This window comes from Echinops telfairi, unplaced genomic scaffold (assembly GCF_000313985.2).
Source record: "Echinops telfairi isolate 266 unplaced genomic scaffold, ASM31398v2 ScPeMD7_443;HRSCAF=831, whole genome shotgun sequence".
NCBI classification, from domain to species: domain Eukaryota; kingdom Metazoa; phylum Chordata; class Mammalia; order Afrosoricida; family Tenrecidae; genus Echinops; species Echinops telfairi.
The window spans coordinates 63,302,276-63,323,882 of record NW_022104341.1 but is presented as its reverse complement, the minus strand read 5'-3'; the positions used below and the strand labels follow the sequence as shown (position 1 = coordinate 63,323,882).

Here is a 21,607-nt window from a genome sequence, read left to right as displayed (position 1 = left end):
ATTTTTAGTAGGGATTCTCGCTGCCGGAATTCTTTGATGTTCCTCAAACTCCCAGCCAAAGCTGGGCAAACATTCTATCAAGGCGCGGTCGGATGGGGGGGAAAGAGGAGAAACTGGGTGGTGGCACGGAGAAAGAAGCCTCAACTCTGCAGTATTCAGCTGAGAATTAATGTTATCGTCGGCCGCTGCTGCTTTTATTGGGGGAGTCCTGGAGCCAGGGCTGAGATTCCGGACCGAAAGCGGAGAACACGGCTCAGCCATTTTCCGAAAGCAGTCTTGGGGAGACTAGCCGAAGAGCGTGCATCCGAAAGGGGCGGGTCTTACTGAGGGGCCGCATCCCCTCCTCGGCGCCCCACGGTCGAGGATTAACAAAACGTACAGCAAGACTGAACCGGCGGTGGGGAAAGCGCGATCACGCTCGCCGAAGCGAGCGCGGGGAAGAACAGCTCCTTAGGCCCCTTCGGAATGTCCAACGGTGATTGGTTGGAGCCCTCTGTTCTTATTCGTTATTGGCTAGATGGCCAGTCTGTTACCCAATTGGCTTTTAGACAGGTACTTCTGATTGGCTCCTCTTGGAGCTAGAAAGCCGAGGCGTCGTTGATTCCTCGTCATCGATTGGTGAATTTGAGCACCTCGCGGTTCCTTCTCGAGGAAGGGGTTCGCCCCGTTTCTATCTGTCCCGTCTCCCGATCCGTAACTTTTCTCTCAACTCGCGCGCGCGACTGGTTAAAGTGAAGGAAAAAAAAAAAAAAAAAAAGGGCGTGAGGCTCGAGCCCGCCAGCCAGGCCTTTCACACCCAGCGCGCGCCCTCAGCGAGGACCCGCGCGAGCTGCCCTGCGCGGTGCCTGCGCTGTTTGAAACTACAGAACCCGTTAGGATCGTGGGGGAAACTACCGTTCCAGCGGATTCCGGAGCTCGTGCGTGCCAGGGGCGCGAGTGACGGTCGCGAGGCAGCTCCTACCTTTCGCGGCTCTGCAACGTGGGGACAAGAACCGGCATTTTCGAAAGACGCCGCCTTCCATAGCAGCGCTGGCGCGGGCGTAGGCTAAACACGGGGGTCCTGAGACTACGGAAAACGCGCCAAGTTCTCCTCGCTGGTGGAGTGGGGCGACCCTAGCGGTCCAACGGCGTCGTGAGACGGACCACTTTTTCGTGCGCCCATTTCATCCCGGGGCCGGCGCCGGCGGTCGCCGCTCCTCCGGGAATGTAGTTGGTGGCGGCGCGAAGCAGGACCAAGCGGTGGCCCGGCTTCCCGCTCTTGAGAGCGAATGGTCACTCCCCCGCGGGGAGGGCGATCCGGCCAGCTTGCCCTGGGGTCGGGGACCCAGGCTCGGAGCTGGGGCTCACCCGTGGTACCCACACCCCTCCTGCTCGGCCTCGCCGGCGTCATCGCCGCGGACTGCGCGCTGGGCCATGACCGGGTAAGGAGGGCCTGGAGCGGAGGGGTCGGCGCAGGGCTCGGCGGCAACTTTGGTCGGCGACCCGGAGTCATGGGCGCTCGGAAGAGCCCAGGGAGTTTTGTGCGCCCCTTCTGCGGCTCCTGGGGACTGGAGGGGGCAGGTGCGGGCTGGCGCCCAGAGGCCAAGTCCGAGGGCACATCGCCGTTTCCAGGAGCGGGCGGCGGCGGCCCCGGTGCCCAGCGATCTTTCGAGGGACACGGCCACCAGTTAGCCCGAGCCTCTCTCCGGGTCCCTGGAGGCGGGTGAGAGGTTGGGAGGCGGAGAAAGGCTTTTCCTGAAGTCTGGACCTGCCAAGTTTTTTACCGCGCATTTTTGGATAACTCAAAACGTTTACAGAAATCTCAGAGCCTAGGATTTATCCGTTTAGTTCTCCGGAAAAACAAGTTGGTGACATGTGTCATCTGCTGAAGGAAAGAACTTTTAATTTACTGGGGCTGAGTGGCCACACTGCCTTTGGGTTTGATTCATTGTTTTCTGCAAAAGGTGATTTGCAGTGTTAGGGTGGAACTTTCGATGTTACAACCCCGTTTTAAGGAAAGCCCCCGGGAGCAAGAGATGGTGGTGGTGGTTAGGGGCTGTCAAGTCGGTTTCGACTCAGCGACCCCATCCCCAACAGGAAGCAACGCCGCCTGGCCCCTCGCCGCCGCCGCATACTATAGCACCCGCGGCTTATTATGCGGCACCTAGTAAAGTGTCAGGCTCACGGTCATCCTAACTATTCGATAATGGCTTTGAGAGAGGCTTGGGGTTTGATTAGGATGGCGATCTCTAATTTTAGCTGCTTGATCATTGTTTTATAGTCAGGGTCCTCTTGTCACTTAGCAAATGAAGTGTCTACTAGTTAGAATCGGCACTGACAACCACCTTTACAGAGAATCCTCAATTCTTAGCGCTCCCTGGCAGTGTGGTGCAGCTTTAAAATAATCATAGACATTTCCAAATTGAGTTAGAGGCAGGATGAGGAAATTGATCAACTTTCCCAATCTTCCCGAGTTTGTCTTCAAAATGTACTTTCACTGCGGAGGGTGAATTCTGGGTTGTGAATTCCCAGATCAGCATTAGTGTATGGAAGATGGAATTTGATTTTTGTGTGTGTGCATCTTACAGAGGTATTGGGGTCTAAGTAATTTTCCAGTAATACTCCATTTAGATCTCTTATTTTGTAGATGTCATAATGAATGTCAGGACTAATGTTTATTTCCTGCAATGGTATTGTTAGCTCATCCAGAAGCTTTACTTTAAACGGGGTGGAAATGGTTGTAGAAGGCAAATCAAATATATTTCCCTGCTCAAAGCAATTTAAAGAAAATTCTGCTTGCTTTATTGCCTTTCTCTCACGGTTTTAGATGTAACTCAACACAAATCTATTCCTTTTCTTACATGTAGATTATAATTTAAACAAGCTTTTTATAGATCTTATTTTGTATCTTCACATTTAATAACTAGTAAAGGTCTTGGAAGGGTCGATGCATTTGTGGCCAGCAGAGCTTCAGAAAGTTCCTGGGGGAAATGGGATTAAGAGGGAATTGCTTCACAAATACTTGAACCCCCTCAACGTTGACGTCCTAGTCACTCATCTCCATGACCTACTTATTAGAGCTACAGGTGGTAGTTGTGCAATCAATATTTTGAATTACTGATAGGATAATGATGAAAAATTCGGTTTTTACTCCTTAATACTACTTTACCTTGCAGACAGGCATATTCAAGTTTAGGGTGTGGTGCTTTTATTTAAGAATGTCAAGGATACTGTGATAAGCTTCTTCATTTAGGTAGCAAATCTTGAATGCCAATTGTCAGAGTTGACTTGATGACATTGGGTTTGGTTTTGGTTTATTGCCGCAAGGAGTCTTGGAGTGGTTATGCATTGGGCTGCTAACCCCAAGGCCGGCAGTTCAAACCCACCAACTGCTCCTCAGAAGGAAGATGAAACTTTATGTAACTGCAAAGATTATAGCCCCGGAAACTCTAGGGAGCAGTTTTCCTTGGCCTGAAAGTGTCAGTATGCGTAGAATGAACTTGATGGCAGAGTATTTGGGTTTATTGTTGCCACTCAGTAGTTTTTCAATATGAAGTTCAAATTAGTACCATTCCTGTAATAAATTTGCTTTCAGAATTGTTTTGTTTCTTAAAATGGGTAACTGAAAACTAATAAACTTTTCTCTGATTAACAGATATAGTTGGTGATAACCACTTGCTTCTTAAATCAATTATAAACTCCTTGGAATTTGAAGAGAAAATGCCTGGTGTTATACCTAGTGAAAATAATGGGCTTTCAAGAAGTAGTCCAAAGAAAAACAGACTTTCCTTGAAGTTTTTTCAAAAAAAGGAAACTAAGCGAGCCTTGGATTTCACAGAGTCTCAAGAAAACGAAGATAAAGTTTCAGAATATAGTGGATCTGAAATGTATGTATCCCATTTTAAGTCTATTTTGTACATTTTTTAATTAGTAAAGAAGCCGTGAACTTCGGTTGACGTGTCTAGACATTCTAACCTCTGTAGAAGCAAAAAGAAAGTGTCCGTAGTAAGACAAGTCTTGCAGTGGAGAGTAGGGAGAGAACCCGGGTGGTTTCTACAGAGATAACTTCTGTAGTGTTCACTCAGTTTCACTGTTTAACCAGAGAGGTGGTTCTCACCCTTGCTAGTGCTGCGGCCCTTCAGTGCAGTCCTCATGTGGTGGGGACGCCCAGCCATTGTTGTTTTCGTGCTCCTTCATCACTGTCATTTTGCTAGCCATGAATCATGGTGAAAATATCTGATATGAAGGATGTATTTTCATGGTTACAAACTGAACACAATGAAAGCATAGTGATTAATCACGAAAACAATATGTAATTCTATATTGTGAAATACTTATTTCTAATTACAAATACATGAGATTTTGTCTTGAAGCATGGTGTAGCATGGGTAACAGTCTTCACGCCAGGTACTCGTATGTGGGTGTATCTGCGTGTGGGCGGACCCTCCTGGAGACAGATATAGGAGTGGTGTCTTAGTTCCTAAGACCATCGGAATTATGTGTTTTCCGATGGTCTAGGTGACCCCTGTGAAAGGGCCGTTCGATCCCCAAAGGGGGTTGAGAACCGCTGAGCTAGAGACTATCTGAGAAAGTTATTTGTCAACAAAAATGATTTCTCAGAACTTAAACATGATCTTTGTAACATGTTTGCATAAAGGTAAAACATTATATGACTTGAAAGTTATCTGAAATTTTTAAGTTTTGTAAACATGTCCAATATAGGAATTAATACTCGATGAGCAGGACTGACACTGCAAATTGTATTTGAAATAAAGCGCAGGTGCGTTGATGGAAACAAATGCTTTAAAGAAGCCGCAACAAAATACTGTATGTCGCCAATGGTTGCTTTAGCTGGAGTCTACACTGGTTTCCTACTGAGAACATTTTGTGCAGTACTGTGCATGTGCTATGCTAGTTTCCAAATGAGCACCCCCTTGCATGTTAGAATGCACACATGATTTCGGTAAGCTAGATATAATAAAATATGCTAGGTAATCTTTTGGGTAACTTAAAGGGGATTTGCTCCCATGTGTAATCCCTTAATATCTACTAATAATCAGGTTAGGAGATTGTGTGTAAGCATTTTTTTTTTAAATTAAGCATTCATGCTTGTAAACACTGAGGTGCTGTAGTAGCAATAAAATATAAAGTACAGGAATACTTAGTGTTTATTAAGTGAAGAAAATTATAAATTTAACCAATTCACATTTAACTGAGAAATGGATAAGTAATTCTCTCATATACTCCCTCTCAATTATTAGTAATAGAATTTGGTTTCTTAGGTAGTATAGTTTCTTCTTAGATAATGTGTCAGGTTATTTCTGCAGCTCTCTTAAAATTTTAGGTGCCCTGAATAGTTCAATAATTGGCTGCTACTCAAAAGCTTGGAATTTTGAGTCTGTCCAGAGGTAGCTTGGAAGAAAGGTCTGGTGAACTACTTCTGAAAAAACAGCCACTGAAAGCCCTGTGTGGTGCACAGTTCTATTCTGATATACGTAGGGTCTCCAGGAGTCTGGAATGACTCAGTGGTTACTGGTGGTTGACTCGAATTTTAAATATGATTGCTTAACCTATAGTATTGACTTTAAAAAAAAATCGCAGTACCAATTCATTATTTTTCTACTTTGTAAAATGGGATTCTCAGCAGAAAGGCCTGGTAACTTGCTTGACAAAGTTCAGCCAATGAAACCCACCCTGCAGACCAGTTCTCCTCTGATAGAACATTAGAAGTTGGGGTCAACTTGATGCAGCTAGTTAAGTACTGGTGAAATGAGACTAAACCTCAATGAAACTGTTTTGAAACTTGCTGAGTATAATAATTGCTTTTAAAAGCCTCCATTTTGTTATATAACAGTTTATCAGATTGTACAGATTTCCTCTCTTGCAATGTAATGAATAAAATTTACTTCTCAGAACAAGAAACATTTGGGGAAAGACTAAGTCTAGGGAAGTAATATTCCCATGTTGTTTCTTTATGGTGCTACATTATATTCTTCTCCCTCATATTCAATAGTGATCAAGTTGTTCCTGCAGCACAGACCTCACCTATAAACTGTGAGAAGAGAGAGAATTTGCTGCCATTTGTGGGGTTGAATAACCTTGGCAATACTTGTTATCTAAATAGTATACTACAGGTAAGTAGATAATTTTGTTATATAGTAAACTTTTGTATTAGAGTAACATAATATTGTAATGTTTCCTAGAATTTCAGATTAGAGAATTTTAACTACCCATGAGAAGCATTGGTGTTACAGTGGCCAAGCACTCAGTTGTGGCACAGTTGGCTGGTGTGGCACCATTGTGGCATAGTGGCCAGCTGCTCACCGTAAGGTCAGTGGTTTGAACCCACTAGCAGCAGCAGTAGAGAAAGATGTGGCAGTCTGCTTATATAAAAAATGGGCTTGGAAATCCTATGGGGCAGGTCTACTCTTCTTTTATAAGGTTGCTATGAATTGGAATTGACTCAGTGATAATTTGTTTGGTTTGGGTCCTTTGTCCCTATGCTCCTTACCTTGTGCATAAATTAGGATGGGCTAAGTTGCACAGCACAGACTCCTTTTAGAGGATATGTTGGGGATAGGGAGAACAGCAACATTCAATGGATCTTGGTTAGATAGTAGATGCCAAATCTTTAGTTTCTCTTCTTGATTTTTGGTGCTACGGTGATAGTATCTTAACCCTTGAAACCTTAAGGCTTAATGATATCTGCCCTAGTTTTTGCTACTAATAATGGAAGACAGTGGGTTGCTAGTCTAGTAGTAAAGCAATTTGTGGCAGGTTGTTGTCCAATAAAAAGTATGTTACAGAACAATTAAATTGTATGATGCCTGGATTATGTCCCAATAAAATGGTTTTTTTTTAAAAAGGCAACGTTTTTTATAAGTACATTAACAAAAAGCATGATTATTTTAAGTGTGTTCTCTATTTATTAAACACTTAGACAACCTCATTTTTTATAGGTATTATATTTTTGTCCTGGTTTTAAATCTGGAGTGAAGCACTTATTTAATATTATTTCAAGGAAGAAAGAAGCTCCAACAGATGAAGCCAGTCAAAAAGAGAAGGTAAAAAAGACATACAGGAGATATATAAAAACAAAGTTCATGGTATTCACTTGTTTAGAAATGAAGACATTCTACACAGGTTTTGGGAGGAGGAGAATGATAACGTTTCAGTGAACTGAGGAATTAGTTTCTCATTACGTTATTTTGTTTAAAAAGGCAATTATTTGTCATTCTTACAAGGTAGCTAGTTTTTCCTTTGCCTTTGTTTCTTCCAGTCCGTGGTGCATTGTTCACCAGGTGTGTGCTGTGGGGTGCCATCATACTCTAATGCCTGTGTAACCGCCTGTACTCGTTCTGTTTCATGTGGTATTTTTGACTTCGTAGCTAGAAACAGTGTCTCCACAAAAGTGAATGAAAAAGTCTTTTTCTTAAAGTCTGAAAGTGAAGAAAATGTTTATGTACTTTGTAAAAATTAGTATTGTACTGAAATTACATTTATAGAAGCTTTCTTTAGAGAGACAAAGCCAAGAAAGGGGAAACGTACTGAATTTGTTCATGAATGAAGATTGTTTTGTATACTTTCTTGACAGGGAAATTGCAAAGAAGATTCTTTGGCAAGTTATGAACTGATATGCAGTTTACAGTCATTAATCATTTCAGTTGAACAACTTCAGGCTAGTTTTCTCTTAAATCCAGAGAAATACACTGAGGAGCTTGCTACTCAGCCAAGGCGACTGCTTAACACACTCAGGTATAGCCTATAATAAGATTACTAGGAATCCGATTTAGCTACTTGTTTCTACCCCTTGAAAAGAATGGTATGTGCTGACACAATGGATGGATGTTTGGACTGTGATAGAGTTGTAGGAACTCCCAATAAAAAAAAAAAGAGTGGTATAGGAACAAAAAGGGCGGACTCAAATGCTACAGGCCCACGGGACTTTATATGTCAAACCTCTAGAAACTGGTAATGGTTACATACATTTGGAGTTCCTGAGATTGGACTTTTTTAAGGCTATTTATAGTCTATATTCCTAATGTGAATATTCATACTTTTTGGGGGGTTAGTAATAGTAAGGGTTTCAATACTCCATAGTCTGTTGTTGGTATATATTTTACTTAAATGCCATATTTCTAAATCTGGACTTCTGAACTGTGCATCTATATTACTTTAAAATATTGTGCATAAAAATTAAATGTCAAATATCCTGTTATATCTGCTAGAAAAAAATTAGATTGCTTTTAGCATTACTGTAATTTTTATAAAATATGAACCTATATTTTAAGAAAGCAATTGAGTAGACCTAGGTGCAATCAGTTTTTATTCCCTTCAATAGGAGGCAGATTAGCATGGCTGGTAAAAGATGAGGTTTGTGTGCTGGCTATGCAAAACTTGCTGCCACCTTTTGCATGCCATTTGTCCTGTCTGCCTCAGGGCCCTTAGAGTAAGTGGTGGTGACAATTATGTCTGCCTCATGGGTTATTGTGAGCATTATATGTGGAGAGTACATTTATAGGTATTAGCTATAATTATGTTAAAAGACCAAGATATTTCAGATACTGTAAAGGGAGTAAAATTTGTTTTCCATTACAAGCTTGGGTAAGAGGTTTCAAAATAGCCACTGAATGTTTTTCAATTTTTAAAACGAAGTTATGATACGCTATAAATATAAAGGTTTTATTGTCAAAACTAACATGGAAATTTGTCTTACAGGGAACTCAACCCTATGTATGAAGGATATCTACAGCATGATGCACAGGAAGTATTACAGTGTATTTTGGGAAACATTCAAGAAACATGCCAACTCCTAAAAAAAGAAGAAGTGAAAGATGCGGCAGAATTATCTACTAAGGTAGAAGGAAATTCTCATCAGAAAGAGGAACTAGGTGATAGGAATAACAGAGAGATGGTTAATGGGAGTCATTCTGAAGATAAAGAAAAACTCCCAAAAGGAAATGGGAAAAGGAAAAGTGACAGTGAATTTGGTAACATGAAGAAAAGAACAAAAGTATCCAAGGAATACCAGTCATTGGAGGAGAACCAGAGACAAACTAGATCAAAAAGGAAAGCTACAAGTGATGTGTTAACGATTCCCGCTAAAATAATCCCCAAGTACACTTGTGAAAATGGAAGTGCAAGACCCTCACAAAAGAAGTCAAAAGATAAAATAAACTGGTTAAAGTCTGTAACTAAGCAACCCAGTATTCTTTCTAAATTCTGTAGTCTGGGGAAATTAACGACAAACCAAGGATCAAAGGGACAGTGCAAAGAAACTGAGTATGATCTTGAAGAGGATGGGGAAAAGTATGAGAATGGTAACGCTCCAAAGGTTAATGGTTGTGGACTTGATTCTCCAGAGAATAATACTGAACCCATTAATGTTAATGAAGATAAAGCCATAAACAAAGGTCAGTATAATTGCAGGTAATTAATTTGTGCATAGCCTTGATATGTAGAAGCATTACCAGTGTGTAATTAGAATTGTCTCCTTGAATACATATACAATGTAACTTGAAAAGGGAAACTTTGTAAAAGAAATGTAACAGTTTGACTACATAGTATTTTAAAACTTAGATGCATTTTATATGTGTAATCTCACTAATCTGAACAATTTATGAAAATAGTTTGTAAACTAGGGGGATTGAGACATTTAATGGGAAGACTATTTTATCCCGTAGAGGCCTCTGCGTGATGCAAATGGTTAAGTGCTCAGGTCCTAACTGAAGCTTAGCGTTTCGAATACACCAACAGGTTGCAGCATGCAGACCTCTTGTACTACTTTGAAAAGGTCACCGTCAGTGAAGTTCTATGGAGGCAGTTTTACTTAGAAACCCATAAGGCTTGCCTGATAGTGGGACCAACATCTGACATTACTAAAGTTAAAAATGATAACATTTAGTGAAAATTTTATTAGAGAACGTAGTTATACCTTGGCGACTCCTCGTAGTGCAACAGTTATGTGTTTTGTTGTTAATCAGGAAGTTGGCAGTTCAAAGCACCTGGAGATAAAGGATCTGCTCATAAAGATTACAGTGAAGGGAAGGTGGGGGGGCTAGTTTTACACACATGGGGTCACTGTGAAACTGAATTGACTCAGTGGTACCTAAAATCAAGTTAGACCTTACTTGAACTATAATCTAGTTTTGACCATACATACTCTAGATCTCAGGGAAACTAGTGCTAATTAATGTAGTGAATAGTTTTATCAAAAACAGTAAAATTTTACAGGGACTATATTTATAAAAGGGGTTATGAAAAGACAGTTGTGATTCTGTTTTAGAGAAAATAAGAATTCATATTCAAAATTGAGAATTTAACTTCCATGAATAACACTTCCTAATGGTGTAATAAAACTTGAGATAGTGTTCATTCCGACTTATAACCCCATAGTAGAGCATTCAATGGCTGATGTTTTGGAAATAAATCTCTGGGTTGTTTTTCTGAAGGAACTTCGAGGTGGACTTTTGGTTAGCAGCTGAATGTTTTGATCCTTGGTACTAGCCAGAGGCTCCCCATTCTCAGGATAACCAGTTGCTGTCAGAGTTCTGGGAGAATTTTTAGACTTCTGTGCTATAGATCCCAGTTCATTTACTAGCTAGTGCACCTCATGTGCAAACACAGCCACCACCCATCTCTCAGTGGTATGTGTTGCTGTAATGCTGAACAGGTTTCAGCAGAGCTTCCAAACCTAGATAGTCCAGGAAGAAGGGCCTGGCCTGGTAATCGAACTAAAATTTCATCCAGGAAAACACCATTGATCCCAATAATCCAATCTTACTGAACAGGATTGGTGCTGGTCTGGGTAGTACTTTGTTCTGTTGTGCATGGGGTTGCCATAAGTGGGGATTTATTCACGATACTGCTTTGTTTAAATATAGTAATGCTGTAGATGCTGAAATTTTTACCTATATAGATACATATTTCCCTTATATTCTTTTCAGGTGTGGAGCAAATTGGTTTTGAACTTGTGGAGAAATTATTTCAAGGTCAGCTGGTATTGAGGACTCGTTGTTTGGAATGTGAAAGTTTAACAGAAAGAAGAGAAAACTTTCAGGACATCAGTGTGCCAGTGCAAGAAGATGAGCTTTCGAAAGCAGAGGAGAGTTCTGAAAGTAAGCAAAATTAGTCTTGTATGGAACATGGTATGGAATTTTCCTTAAATAACCTAATATCTTGTGTAATTTGGGAGAAAAAGCTCTTTGACTTTTAATGTCTCTGGCTTAATGTAACATTTCTTAGGGAATCTTCATTTTGAAAGCAGGGTTTTAGAGTAGAAAAGTGAACAGCTTTACATTTACTTTTAAAGACCTGAATTATTTACTGGTTATTTTAATTTTTTTCTTTATGGTTATGTTTTATCTTCAGTTTTTGTCCCTTGATTTAGTAAATGGCTTTGATTTCCTTGTTTACTTTTCTGGTGGTGTCTGCTAGTTGCCATTGGGTCCATTGGGGAGAGGGGTGGGTGGGGTGGGGGGGTGGGAGGTTACCTCCTATGCATGATGAGCAAAATTTTTTCCTAGATTTCCTTCTATATTTATCACAGTGGATACCTGAGCCACTGTTTTATCTAGTCTGAATCACAAAATATATACAAATGTCATGAGACGTAATGAGAGAAGTTTACTTATTGAGATATTAAAAGTTGACTATTAAGTACAACTTAAATTAGGTCAGGTCATATACTAAGACAAAGACCAAGTTTATATTGTTTCTACCTGTCCACAGCACATAAATAATTGTTTGCTTTTTTGTTATTTAAAAGCTTATGTGCACTATTGAGAATAAGCTTATGATAGGAGTTTTAAAACTATTTACAAGCGGTTTAGTCAGTTGAAACATGCTCATTTTAAGCATATAATTTTGTAGTTTATTTTTAATATCTGAGAGATTTATTTTTGACTGATAAGATTCTCTTTTGTAGTTTCTCCAGAGCCAAAAACAGAAATGAAGACCCTGAGATGGGCAATTTCACAGTTTGCCTCAGTGGAGAGGATTGTTGGAGAAGATAAATATTTCTGTGAGAATTGCCATCATTATACTGAAGCTGAACGAAGTCTTTTGTTTGACAAAATGCCTGAAGTTATAACTATTCACTTGAAGTGTTTTGCAGCGAGTGGCTTGGAGTAAGTATTATAAATAAAAGCTATGTGAAGAAAATGAGTTGATGCTATATAAGACATTTTTTTTTTAAAGTATATAAAATACTACAATTAAGTACTTTCTAAAGATGGCCTTCGAAAAGTTTTGTTCTCATTAAGAATGTCCCTTTTAAAATGAATCCATTAAACCCTTTGAATATGAACATATATCCTATCAGCTGTGAGAGGCTTTTTGTTTGGCGCTTTTAAAGCGTGTTTGTTCCGTTTGACTTACTGGTTTTATTTGAGACTACCAGAATTACATTTTAGAAAAACGGATGAAAGCAGGAAACATTTGTGCATAAGCAATTTTTAGGTGGAAAAGGCAAAGATTTTTAAAATTAATTTGAAGGTAAACTAGAAAATCAAAGTTGTGTCAAACAGTGTTTGCAATCTCCCATCTATATGTGGGAATTAAAAAATTTTAAATAAGGGTTAAAATGCTCATTTTCTTGTTTGAAGTTACTGTGGTGTTGCTGGGTGCCATTAAATTGATTTTGACTCAGTGGCCCTGTGTGATAGAGTAGTAGATTTTTTAGGCTGTTAATGCATAGGACATCACCAGGTGTTCTGGTATGGCTGGGTTGGTTCACACTGCCAACCTTTTGGCATTCAGAAGCCCAAACTCAGTCGCCATCGGGTTGAAGCTGACCGACAGTGACCCTGTAGGACAGGCTGGATGGCCTCAGAGTTTCAGATACGAACTTTTTTCTTTTTTAATCGTTTTATTAGGGGCTCACTCATACAACTCTTATCACAATCCCTACATACATCAATTGTGAGAAGCACATGTGTACATTCATTGCCCTCATCCTCAAAACCTCTGTTCTCCACTTAAGCCCCTGGCATCAGCTGGAGACTAACTTTTTATGGGAGTAGAAAGCTGTCTTTCTCCCGAGGAGAGGCTGGCTAGTGGTTCTGAACTGCTGACCTTTTGGAACATCATACAACCACTATGCCACCAGGGCTCCTTGAAATTACTATGAGGTTTCCCTGATAATTCCATCTTTATTGTGCAAAAGATGGCATGTAGTCTTTTTTGATGATAATTTTTGTCCCCAAGTCTTGATGGAAAAAGCCTTACATGACATTAAAATGTGTAGGAGTTATTTTGAAGTCCAATGTTTTTTTCAAATGTCATCTGTTATTTCCTTGTATAAAGTAATGAAGGGAGGGAAATGCCACAAGCTATCCACAGAAATGCCTGAATACTAGGAGTACTTCAACCTATTTTCTCTATGCAAAATAAGTGTTACACATAGTTGATGCTTTTTTTCTTACTATAATTTATCAAGGTCATTGAAAATTATTAAGCGTTCATTTAGACTTTTTATATTGGGGTATAACACTTTAGATATATGTATATTTGGAACCACAAACAACGTGTGTTTTTTTCCTTCCCAAAGGTTTGATTGTTACGGGGGTGGACTTTCCAAGATCAACACGCCTTTGTTGACACCCCTTAAACTGTCACTGGAAGAATGGAGCACAAAGCCAACCAACGACAACTATGGATTATTTGCAGTTGTGATGCATAGTGGCATTACAATTAGCAGTGGGCATTACACCGCTTCTGTTAAAGTCACTGACCTTAATAGTTTAGAACTAGATAAGGGAAATTTTATGGTAGACCAAATGTGTGAGATAAGTAAGCCAGAACCATTAAATGAAGAGGAAGCAAAAAGTGTGGTTGAAAATTATGACGATGAAGAAGTATCTATTAGAGTCAGTGGAAACACACAGTCAAGTAAAGTTTTAAACAAAAAAAATGTAGAAGCTATTGGACTTCTTGGAGGACAAAAGAGCAAAGCAGATTATGAATTATACAACAAAACATCGAATCCTGATAAGGTTGTTGCTGGTACAGCATTTGCTGAAAGTAGAAATTCTGAGACTAATAATACTAATGGGACCCATGAATCTGATAGCAACAAGGAATCCAATGACCAAACAGGCATTAACATTAGTGGATTTGAGAATAAAATTTCATATGTAGTACAAAGCTTAAAAGAATATGAGGGGAAATGGTTGCTTTTTGACGATTCCGAAGTGAAAGTTACTGAAGAGAAAGACTTTCTGAATTCTCTTTCCCCATCTACATCTCCCACATCTACTCCTTACTTGTTGTTTTATAAGAAATTGTAGAGCAAATGTTTTTTCCCTTGTGTGTATATATATATATATATATATATATTAAACAGACCTGGACAAACATTGTTAATGTTATTTTCATCAAGAAGCTTGGCTTATCTTTTGAAGCTACTGGATATTATTGGTCTCTAGGTTTTATATAGTAAAATTTGAATTACTGAAAACCATGTACATTTTTAGCATTCAATTTCTTTACTAGAGACTAGTGATGCATTAACTTTTGGGAACAATCTTGTGTAAGTTCCAAATGAATTATCCAAAATGGAAGCATTTAAAAACCTACCTTTTGTGTTTGCTTTTAAAAATAAAGTGCTTGTATTTGTATTCTCCACATTTTGGAGTAATTACACGTTTATAGGTCCTGTGGTTTTCCGGCTAGGAGGCAGAATCTCATTCAGTACATTTAGTTTTATAATATTGTGATGCCAAATCTTTAATGAACTTTATAAAAGGCACAGAGTCTACAATATGTATCTACGATGGTGTTAATTTTGTGCCTTGAATCACTTTGAAAATTGTCTCAGAAACCTGGATAGTCCTTGACTATATCTTCAAAAGGATTTTATAAGTATTTCTGAAGATGATTCTGTACTCCAGTAAAATCTTTTCAAGTATGGACTAATTTGTATCTCTTAAGTCATTCTGCACGATCTGTATATAGTACATCAAATTTAGAGGTATGACCTGAAATTTTAACTTTTTAAAAAAACTGGGAGGTCAATAAAATTAAAACTGCTTAACTACACAAACGCACTACTCTTTTATACTATACTGCATATTTCTACCAGAGCTGGGTCCTGTAAAGAATAGGATGTGTACATATGTGCATGTATGTCTAGAAAGCTATGTATCGTGTACACCTATATGCACACATACACACGGACAGAAGATAATCATGCAGAATTACCTTTAGGAATACTCATTATTTTCTGAAAGTGGAGGTGAGGAATTTTTCAAGTACAACTGTGCTTAGTTCATCTCAAGCTGTCAACCTTAAGAGCATCTTACAATAAAAATTGTCATGTTTTAGCAATTTTAAATTGATACTTTGTGCACATAAAAACCTGGGTACATTTTCATTAAAATATACTAAAGGTAAATAAAAAATTATGACAACATTCTTGGAACTAAAAATAATCCTTTACAATTATTTGAAAATGTTTAAATGCTGTTGGGATAATATAGTTATATTTTAGGTCAATAAATAAAGAACTTTGTCAACTAATAAGTTACAGGTGACAAGATGGCGTGAGGATGATTAGAAAGTCATGGTTCTTACCCGTGGGTACATTTACCGTCACTAGTGGCACTTTATTCCCTTTTGGCTTAATGGTACATAACCCTTTTGTGATTCTCAATTGCTCTAGATAAGGGTTCAAGATCATATTACCCATAGTAATACTAGGTTAGAGGTGTGTTATCAGTCACCATCTGCTCTCAGGAGAACTAGACATTTTTGAAATTTGTTCTCTACAACTGTACAATGAAGGCACTGTATAACATTTGTCAGATCAAAGGGAGGGATAGACTATAAATGATGGCACTACTCCTTAAGCCTTGCTATAAGGAAAAGCCTATTAAAAAAACTGCCAGGAATTCTTTATACTACATCTTCTAGTAACATTTTAAATGAATTGGTTCTTAGTTGCTATTAAAATAGGTAAGTTCACTTTCCTGTGATCATTGTAAAAGTACACTTGCCCAGAAGTAACTTTGCACTCAATGGATGGATTATATCAGCGAACAATCAATCTCCAGCTCTCCTTTAAGTGACCGCTCTCTACTGAACGGGTTTAGATCATTAACAACTGACAGCTGGCTTGTTTCATTTGAAACACAGGAATTGGTTGCTGAGAATCGTGATGTTCTGGCATAGTAAGGTTGACAGTGGTGCTGTCACTGGTAGTAGCTATTCCAATATTTGCTATTTATGGACAAAAGAGTTATCAAATAGTTATTTCTACAAGTTCTTAATTATCCTTTTTGAGATCTTAAATGGAAAAGAATTTAAAAGTCAGCATTGGATAACTAGTCTCTACAAACTAGTTATAATAACTTCATCTTTGGACCCATAAAGTAACTGGATTTTCATTTTGTTAGTTTTGGAATTCATTTCTGAATCAACTTATTTTTTGCCTCTTTCAATAAGGAAAAACTTTAATAAGTCCCACTCAGTATAATTAGTGTAAACATTCACATATTTAATAGTACCTTTAAAATAAGCATTACTACATTTAAAGTGTTTGCAAAATGAATCTATAAATGTTAATATAAATTAAAAATATGAACTTAAAATTAAATCATTTTAACATTAGCTATGCTATAAATAATGGTAAATGTATAATGTACCTTCGCGTCATTAAAATGTCTTTAAAAAGGATAACGGCATATTACCAGAACGTTTGAAACCATAGCCATAATTCTCAATCTTCAACAGTCCACATCGGATGATCATTTGGCCACTGCATTCTTCAGTGAATAAGTTAATGCAATAATTTCCAGAATTACGCCTTAAGTCTTATTTTTCAATAGATCTTAACTTTTCACACCTAAAAGTTGGAATACGTGGCTCTTTTCAAATTAATAAAACAAGTGCTTTCATTTTAGAGATCCATTTTGCGAAGGCTCATTCGACTGAAGGAATCTCTGGGGAGAGAATGAGAGGATGTGATAATAAGTAAACAATTTTTACAACCACTTAAAATATTTCATACGGTTGTCTCCAACAAATTGCCATTTTGCCACCAGTTTCCATTAACTTTAAAGTTAATGGGATGTTCGTGCTACATTATCTGGGTTATATAACCTGCCTTTTAGACTGAGGAGCATTTCCAAAGTACTACGGTAAATATTTTGTAAAAGTTCATTTGTTTAATAAGAACTTCACATCTAGCAGTAAGGCAGATCATTGAAAATATTTTAAGAAAAATTTACTTTGAGGTCTAAGGTGCACCTGACCCAAGCCATGGTATATATTCAATTGCTCCTTACATGTGGTAAAATAGGACAATGAATAAGAAAGGCCAAGAAGAATCGATACATTTGAACTGTTGGGTCACTATGCATCAGAAATGACTCAACAGGTCCTAACACCATACAAGGAAAATGTAGCTGTAAAATACTATCAAACTTTCAGAAGAACAAATAAATCTGTCTTGGAAAGAAGTAGAGCCAGAATGCTCCTTGACAGCAAGAATGTTGTGTCATGTACTGTAGTCATCTCATCAGGAGGGAACCGAGAGAAGGGGCCAGTGCTGAGAGAAATAAAGGGTCAGGCAAAAGAGGGCTCAGCAAGACGGAGTGAGTAGCTACTGGCTGCAATTGGGTTCAAACAACTTAATAATTGAGAGTGATGGTATAAGACCAGGCCAACCTTTGTTCGGATTTTCTGGGTCACTAAGCATCAGAAATGACTCAACAGGTCCTAACAACATACAAGGAAAATGTAGCTGCAAATATTAAATTCTAAGTCTTAAACAATGGTCCACAACTTTGGCCTTGGATCCTTTTTACACATTTAGAAGCCGAGGATCCCAGTAAGCTTTTGTTATGTCGGTGGCTATAGATTGCTCTTTGTCACTAGACATTAAAACTTTAAATATATCCATTTTAAATATTAATTGTAAATAACTACACATATTACCTCTATAACACTTAAATAACTTGAAAAATTTTGAGTGGCACTTCTGCATATTTCACAGAAGATTTAAATTCTGTTATCAGATGCACCCAATCTGCAGTAGCACCTCTGAAAAACTTCACTGTTCCGTCAGGTGAGAATGAGTGAAAAGGTTACACTAGTACTGTATCTCGGTGTTAATATGAAATTAGACCCCAGGGTCCCAGACCACACTTTGAGAAGAAACCTCTGTCTTACTAGAAGTCCACTGTGTAAACATCTAGGTTTGGTACATCAGCAAAATAAAAGAACTTTAAGGAGTTTTCATTTTCAAATCTGAAGAAGTTAAAGGTGAAGGGGAAATTTTAAAATTAAGTCTTCAAAAGGTCTGTGGAAAATTAAGAGAAAAGATCATGGAACTGTGCCATGGAATTTTTGAAGCTCTCTTGTACCTCCTAATGTATTTTCCTTTAACTCTTTCAAAACAGAATTATTTCCATTTCTGCTTTGACTTTTTGGCTGGAACCATGTGTTTTAATGGGTTGGAATGAAAAAAAAAAAAGGAGATCATTGCTTTTGATATCGTGAGACATCATGTCCCACTGGATCTCTTGTGCTGAGGTTGGTTAGCTGTGGCCTGCTTCTTCACTCACAATCATACAGGTTCCCCACCAGATGGCAAGATGCTGGTGTATCTGTGTATCACTTCTCCACCAAACTCCAGAAGTAGAAAAGGTAGGTGGGAACTATGCTACAGATAAAAAATTAAATTAAAGTTGGTTTTTTGCTTCTCATCCTGCTATTAAGGTTAAGCAACAAGGCTTTCAATCTCCATGAAGGAAATGAAGGGCAGTCTCAAAGAGATCATGTTCAATTTTGAATCTCAAAGCTTGCTTTTTTTGGTTCTAGGGAAAACAGTAGTCTTGAAATTGAAAGGCAAGCATTAAGCAATAAAAGGATTCTAAATTCCAAGAAAAAGGGACTACAAATATCAACTCAATTGGAGGAGTATCATAAAGAATTATAGCAATGAGGGAATATTTCCTTTATGTAAGAAGAATAGTTCCTTTATGTCCATGAAAGATGCTGGGGCTAACTGGAGAAAGTGAGGCTCAGATTGGAACAGTCTGATGACTACCTCATCACCACTGTCTAGAATCTTTGACCTAGTGAGGGGAAGGGTGTGGAAACAGCAAGAAGAAAAATATTCCAAAAAGACCGAGGAGGGAAAAGTGGAGAGGACTAGACTGGAATGTTATACCCCATTGGGAATTTTGAGAGGAAACCGCTTTGTGACCGGTATGTCCAGTCGGTTTGGGTTGTTAGTTGCCGTCAGGTAGATTCTGACCCATAGTGGCCTTATGCGTAACAGAATGGAACACCGCCTGTCCTGCGCCCCCTTTACAATAGTGCCTATGCGTGAGTCCATTGTTGCAGCCACTGTGCCAATCCATTTCCTTGAGAGCTTTCCTCTCTTTTCATACCCTCAACTTTATCAAACAATGTTCTTCTCTAGGGACCGGTTTCTGACAGCATGTCCAAAGGACGTACGATGAAGTGAAGGCTGGTAAAAACCAAGTATGTTTGGGGTGCGAATGAGTCTAATACAATTAGACGGGCTCCTTGGTCTCTGGCCTTATAAATTATAGAAGGGATCCAGATAATCTATCTGCTCTTAGGGAACATGCCGCTGGAACCATCTTGATAAGTAGCAAGAAACATTGCTTAGAAGCCAAATTTAACTTCCCGAGAACTTGGCGTGATGAGAAGGAGCAGATAGTTAGCACCCATTACTGACCCACCTTCCCTTCCTACCCCAAACTCGAGTTCCCCTGCATTCAAATGCAGCAGGGAAAGGATACAGACTTGGTGAGAATCACAGTCGCTACAAAACATCTGAACTGGAACCAGTCTCACTGTGATGGTTACTGTCGAATTTAAATCCTAGTACCCTCTCAATGTGGTATGGACGATCATGAGAACATCTCTGAGTTTAAATTCTATATTTCAACTGAACTTCCTAAATTCTGCTCATTTTCTGACTCACAAGTGTTTGATAAGCACTACCATAATCAATATATGTAACTGGTTTAATTTAGGGGGATAATAGTATGTAAAGCAATTCAAATTTATGGTTGGGTTTTCTTTCTTTCTTTTTTCTTCTACCATGAGCTGGGATGCAGTCCAGTCCCTGTGCTCCTCCTGCCTCCCCATCTCTACCCTGAGATCTCTCTCAGGTATCCATTTGCATTTCCTCCCAGGAGACTGACTTGGTGCCCCAGACCAAAATCTACGGCCACCAAGTTGAATCTGACTAATAGCAGGCCCTGTAGGACAGTAGAACTGCACCACAGAATTCCCAGGACAAGGATTTAAGTGGCCCTTCCTACAAGTTACATTAGTACCATGCACTCTTATCAGCAGAGTGCTTACATAATTGCTGGCTTCTCTCCTCTAGACTCAGCCTGTGGACCGCCGAGATGTTGTCTCTCATGTCCCTTCACACTAATCCTCAGTATCTATCACAGAGCTGACGTACAGCAGGAACTTCAAGTAAACGTTTTTGAATAAATATCAATAAATGAGTTTATCAGAGGTCTAAGATGTCCTGGTGGCATAGTCGTTATGCACTGGGCGGTGAACTACAAGGTAAACAGTTCAAAACCACCAGCTGCTTCACTGGAGAAAGACTAAGCTTTATGTTCCTGTAAAGAGTTACAGTCTAGAAAAATCACAGGGGCACTTCTACCTGTCCTGTAGATTCACAGTGAGTCGGCACTGAGAGTTGGCTTATCAAGGAGCAGTGACTAATTGCCAGGTGACATTTCATTTTGCCTTGCAGTATAGGATACCATGCATCAACTTTGTTTTCATATAAGCAACTTCAAAGACTTTACAAATACTAAGTCATCAGATAATTCTAACTTTATAGCTTTACTACTATTAATTCAAAGAAAAAAGGTGCCACATTAATTCAATCAGTGTGTGTACAAAAAACACTAGGTTTGAAAATGCCGAGGGGAACATTGGGTGACTTTTACCAAGTCTCTTACCTTTTCCAGACTTCAGATGCTAAAAATCAAAATGTTATACCCTTTTCCTAGAAACTTTACATCTGTAATGACATTTAAACTTTACAACAACTCTTCATGGTAAATACTATCACCATCTCATTATGAGAGGAAAAATCTAAGCATTAAATTACTTGCTAAAGTAGAATAGATTTTAGTTGTAGTAGTGGAGAAAATTTCAAGCTGTAGAAAATTCCAAGTTATTTGAATTTCTGATTCGCTTTACCATAAAACATCAATGCCTTCTCGATACTACAGTTGTCTGCTTTAATACAAATCTAGAAGAACATCCTGCATACTACTATCATGGTGCCTGATACATTCTAGTACCACAAAGCATGACCGCAGCTTAAAACAAATGGTTTTAGACATAGAAAAGAAAGAAATCGCAAAGACAAAACAAAGCAGCGCCATCATGTCACTTGCGACACGGGGGTGACCCTGTAAGGACACAGCAGAACTGCTCCACGGGGCTTCTGAGCCTGTCAGCCTTTACGGGAAGCACGGGAGCCTCACCTCTCTCCCTCAGAGCTGCTGGTGGGCTTGCAGTCCAACAGACCAGCTACAATGCACGGCACGTTTTAGGGGCTATGTTTACTTTGTGTGCCATCCTGTTACTGTAGTGCTCATGCAACTTTATGATT

The 21,607-nt window shown here is 39.0% G+C and overlaps 2 protein-coding genes across 2 annotated transcripts in view; one reads left to right on the top strand and one right to left on the bottom strand.

The window, feature by feature from the left end:
* Positions 1–953: 953 nt before the first annotated feature.
* On the top strand, positions 954–14,604 carry USP1 (ubiquitin specific peptidase 1). The gene is made up of 9 exons (XM_004699379.2): positions 954–1,421; positions 3,635–3,866; positions 5,993–6,113; positions 6,939–7,043; positions 7,574–7,734; positions 8,698–9,392; positions 10,926–11,096; positions 11,906–12,107; positions 13,529–14,604. Exons 2-9 carry the CDS (start codon positions 3,700–3,702, stop codon positions 14,265–14,267), a joined length of 2,361 nt encoding a protein of 786 aa, XP_004699436.1. The 5' UTR covers positions 954–1,421; positions 3,635–3,699; the 3' UTR covers positions 14,268–14,604.
* Positions 14,605–16,453: 1,849 nt separating this feature from the next.
* The window catches only part of DOCK7 (dedicator of cytokinesis 7), a 204,552-nt gene continuing 199,398 nt past the window's right edge, over positions 16,454–21,607 (bottom strand). The window contains exon 49 of the mRNA XM_030886060.2: positions 16,454–16,919. Coding sequence (XP_030741920.2) covers positions 16,877–16,919 — 43 coding nt within the window. The 3' untranslated portion in view covers positions 16,454–16,876. The remainder of the gene's footprint in view (positions 16,920–21,607) is intronic.

Coding starts and splice junctions, on each gene's coding strand:
- USP1 (XM_004699379.2), top strand. CDS start 3,700: ATGCCTGGTGTTATACCTAGTGAAAATAATGGGCTTTCAAGAAGTAGT. Junction 7,044..7,573: donor AAGCCAGTCAAAAAGAGAAG/GTAAAAAAGACA, acceptor CTTTCTTGACAG/GGAAATTGCAAAGAAGATTC. Junction 12,108..13,528: donor TTTGCAGCGAGTGGCTTGGA/GTAAGTATTATA, acceptor TCCTTCCCAAAG/GTTTGATTGTTACGGGGGTG.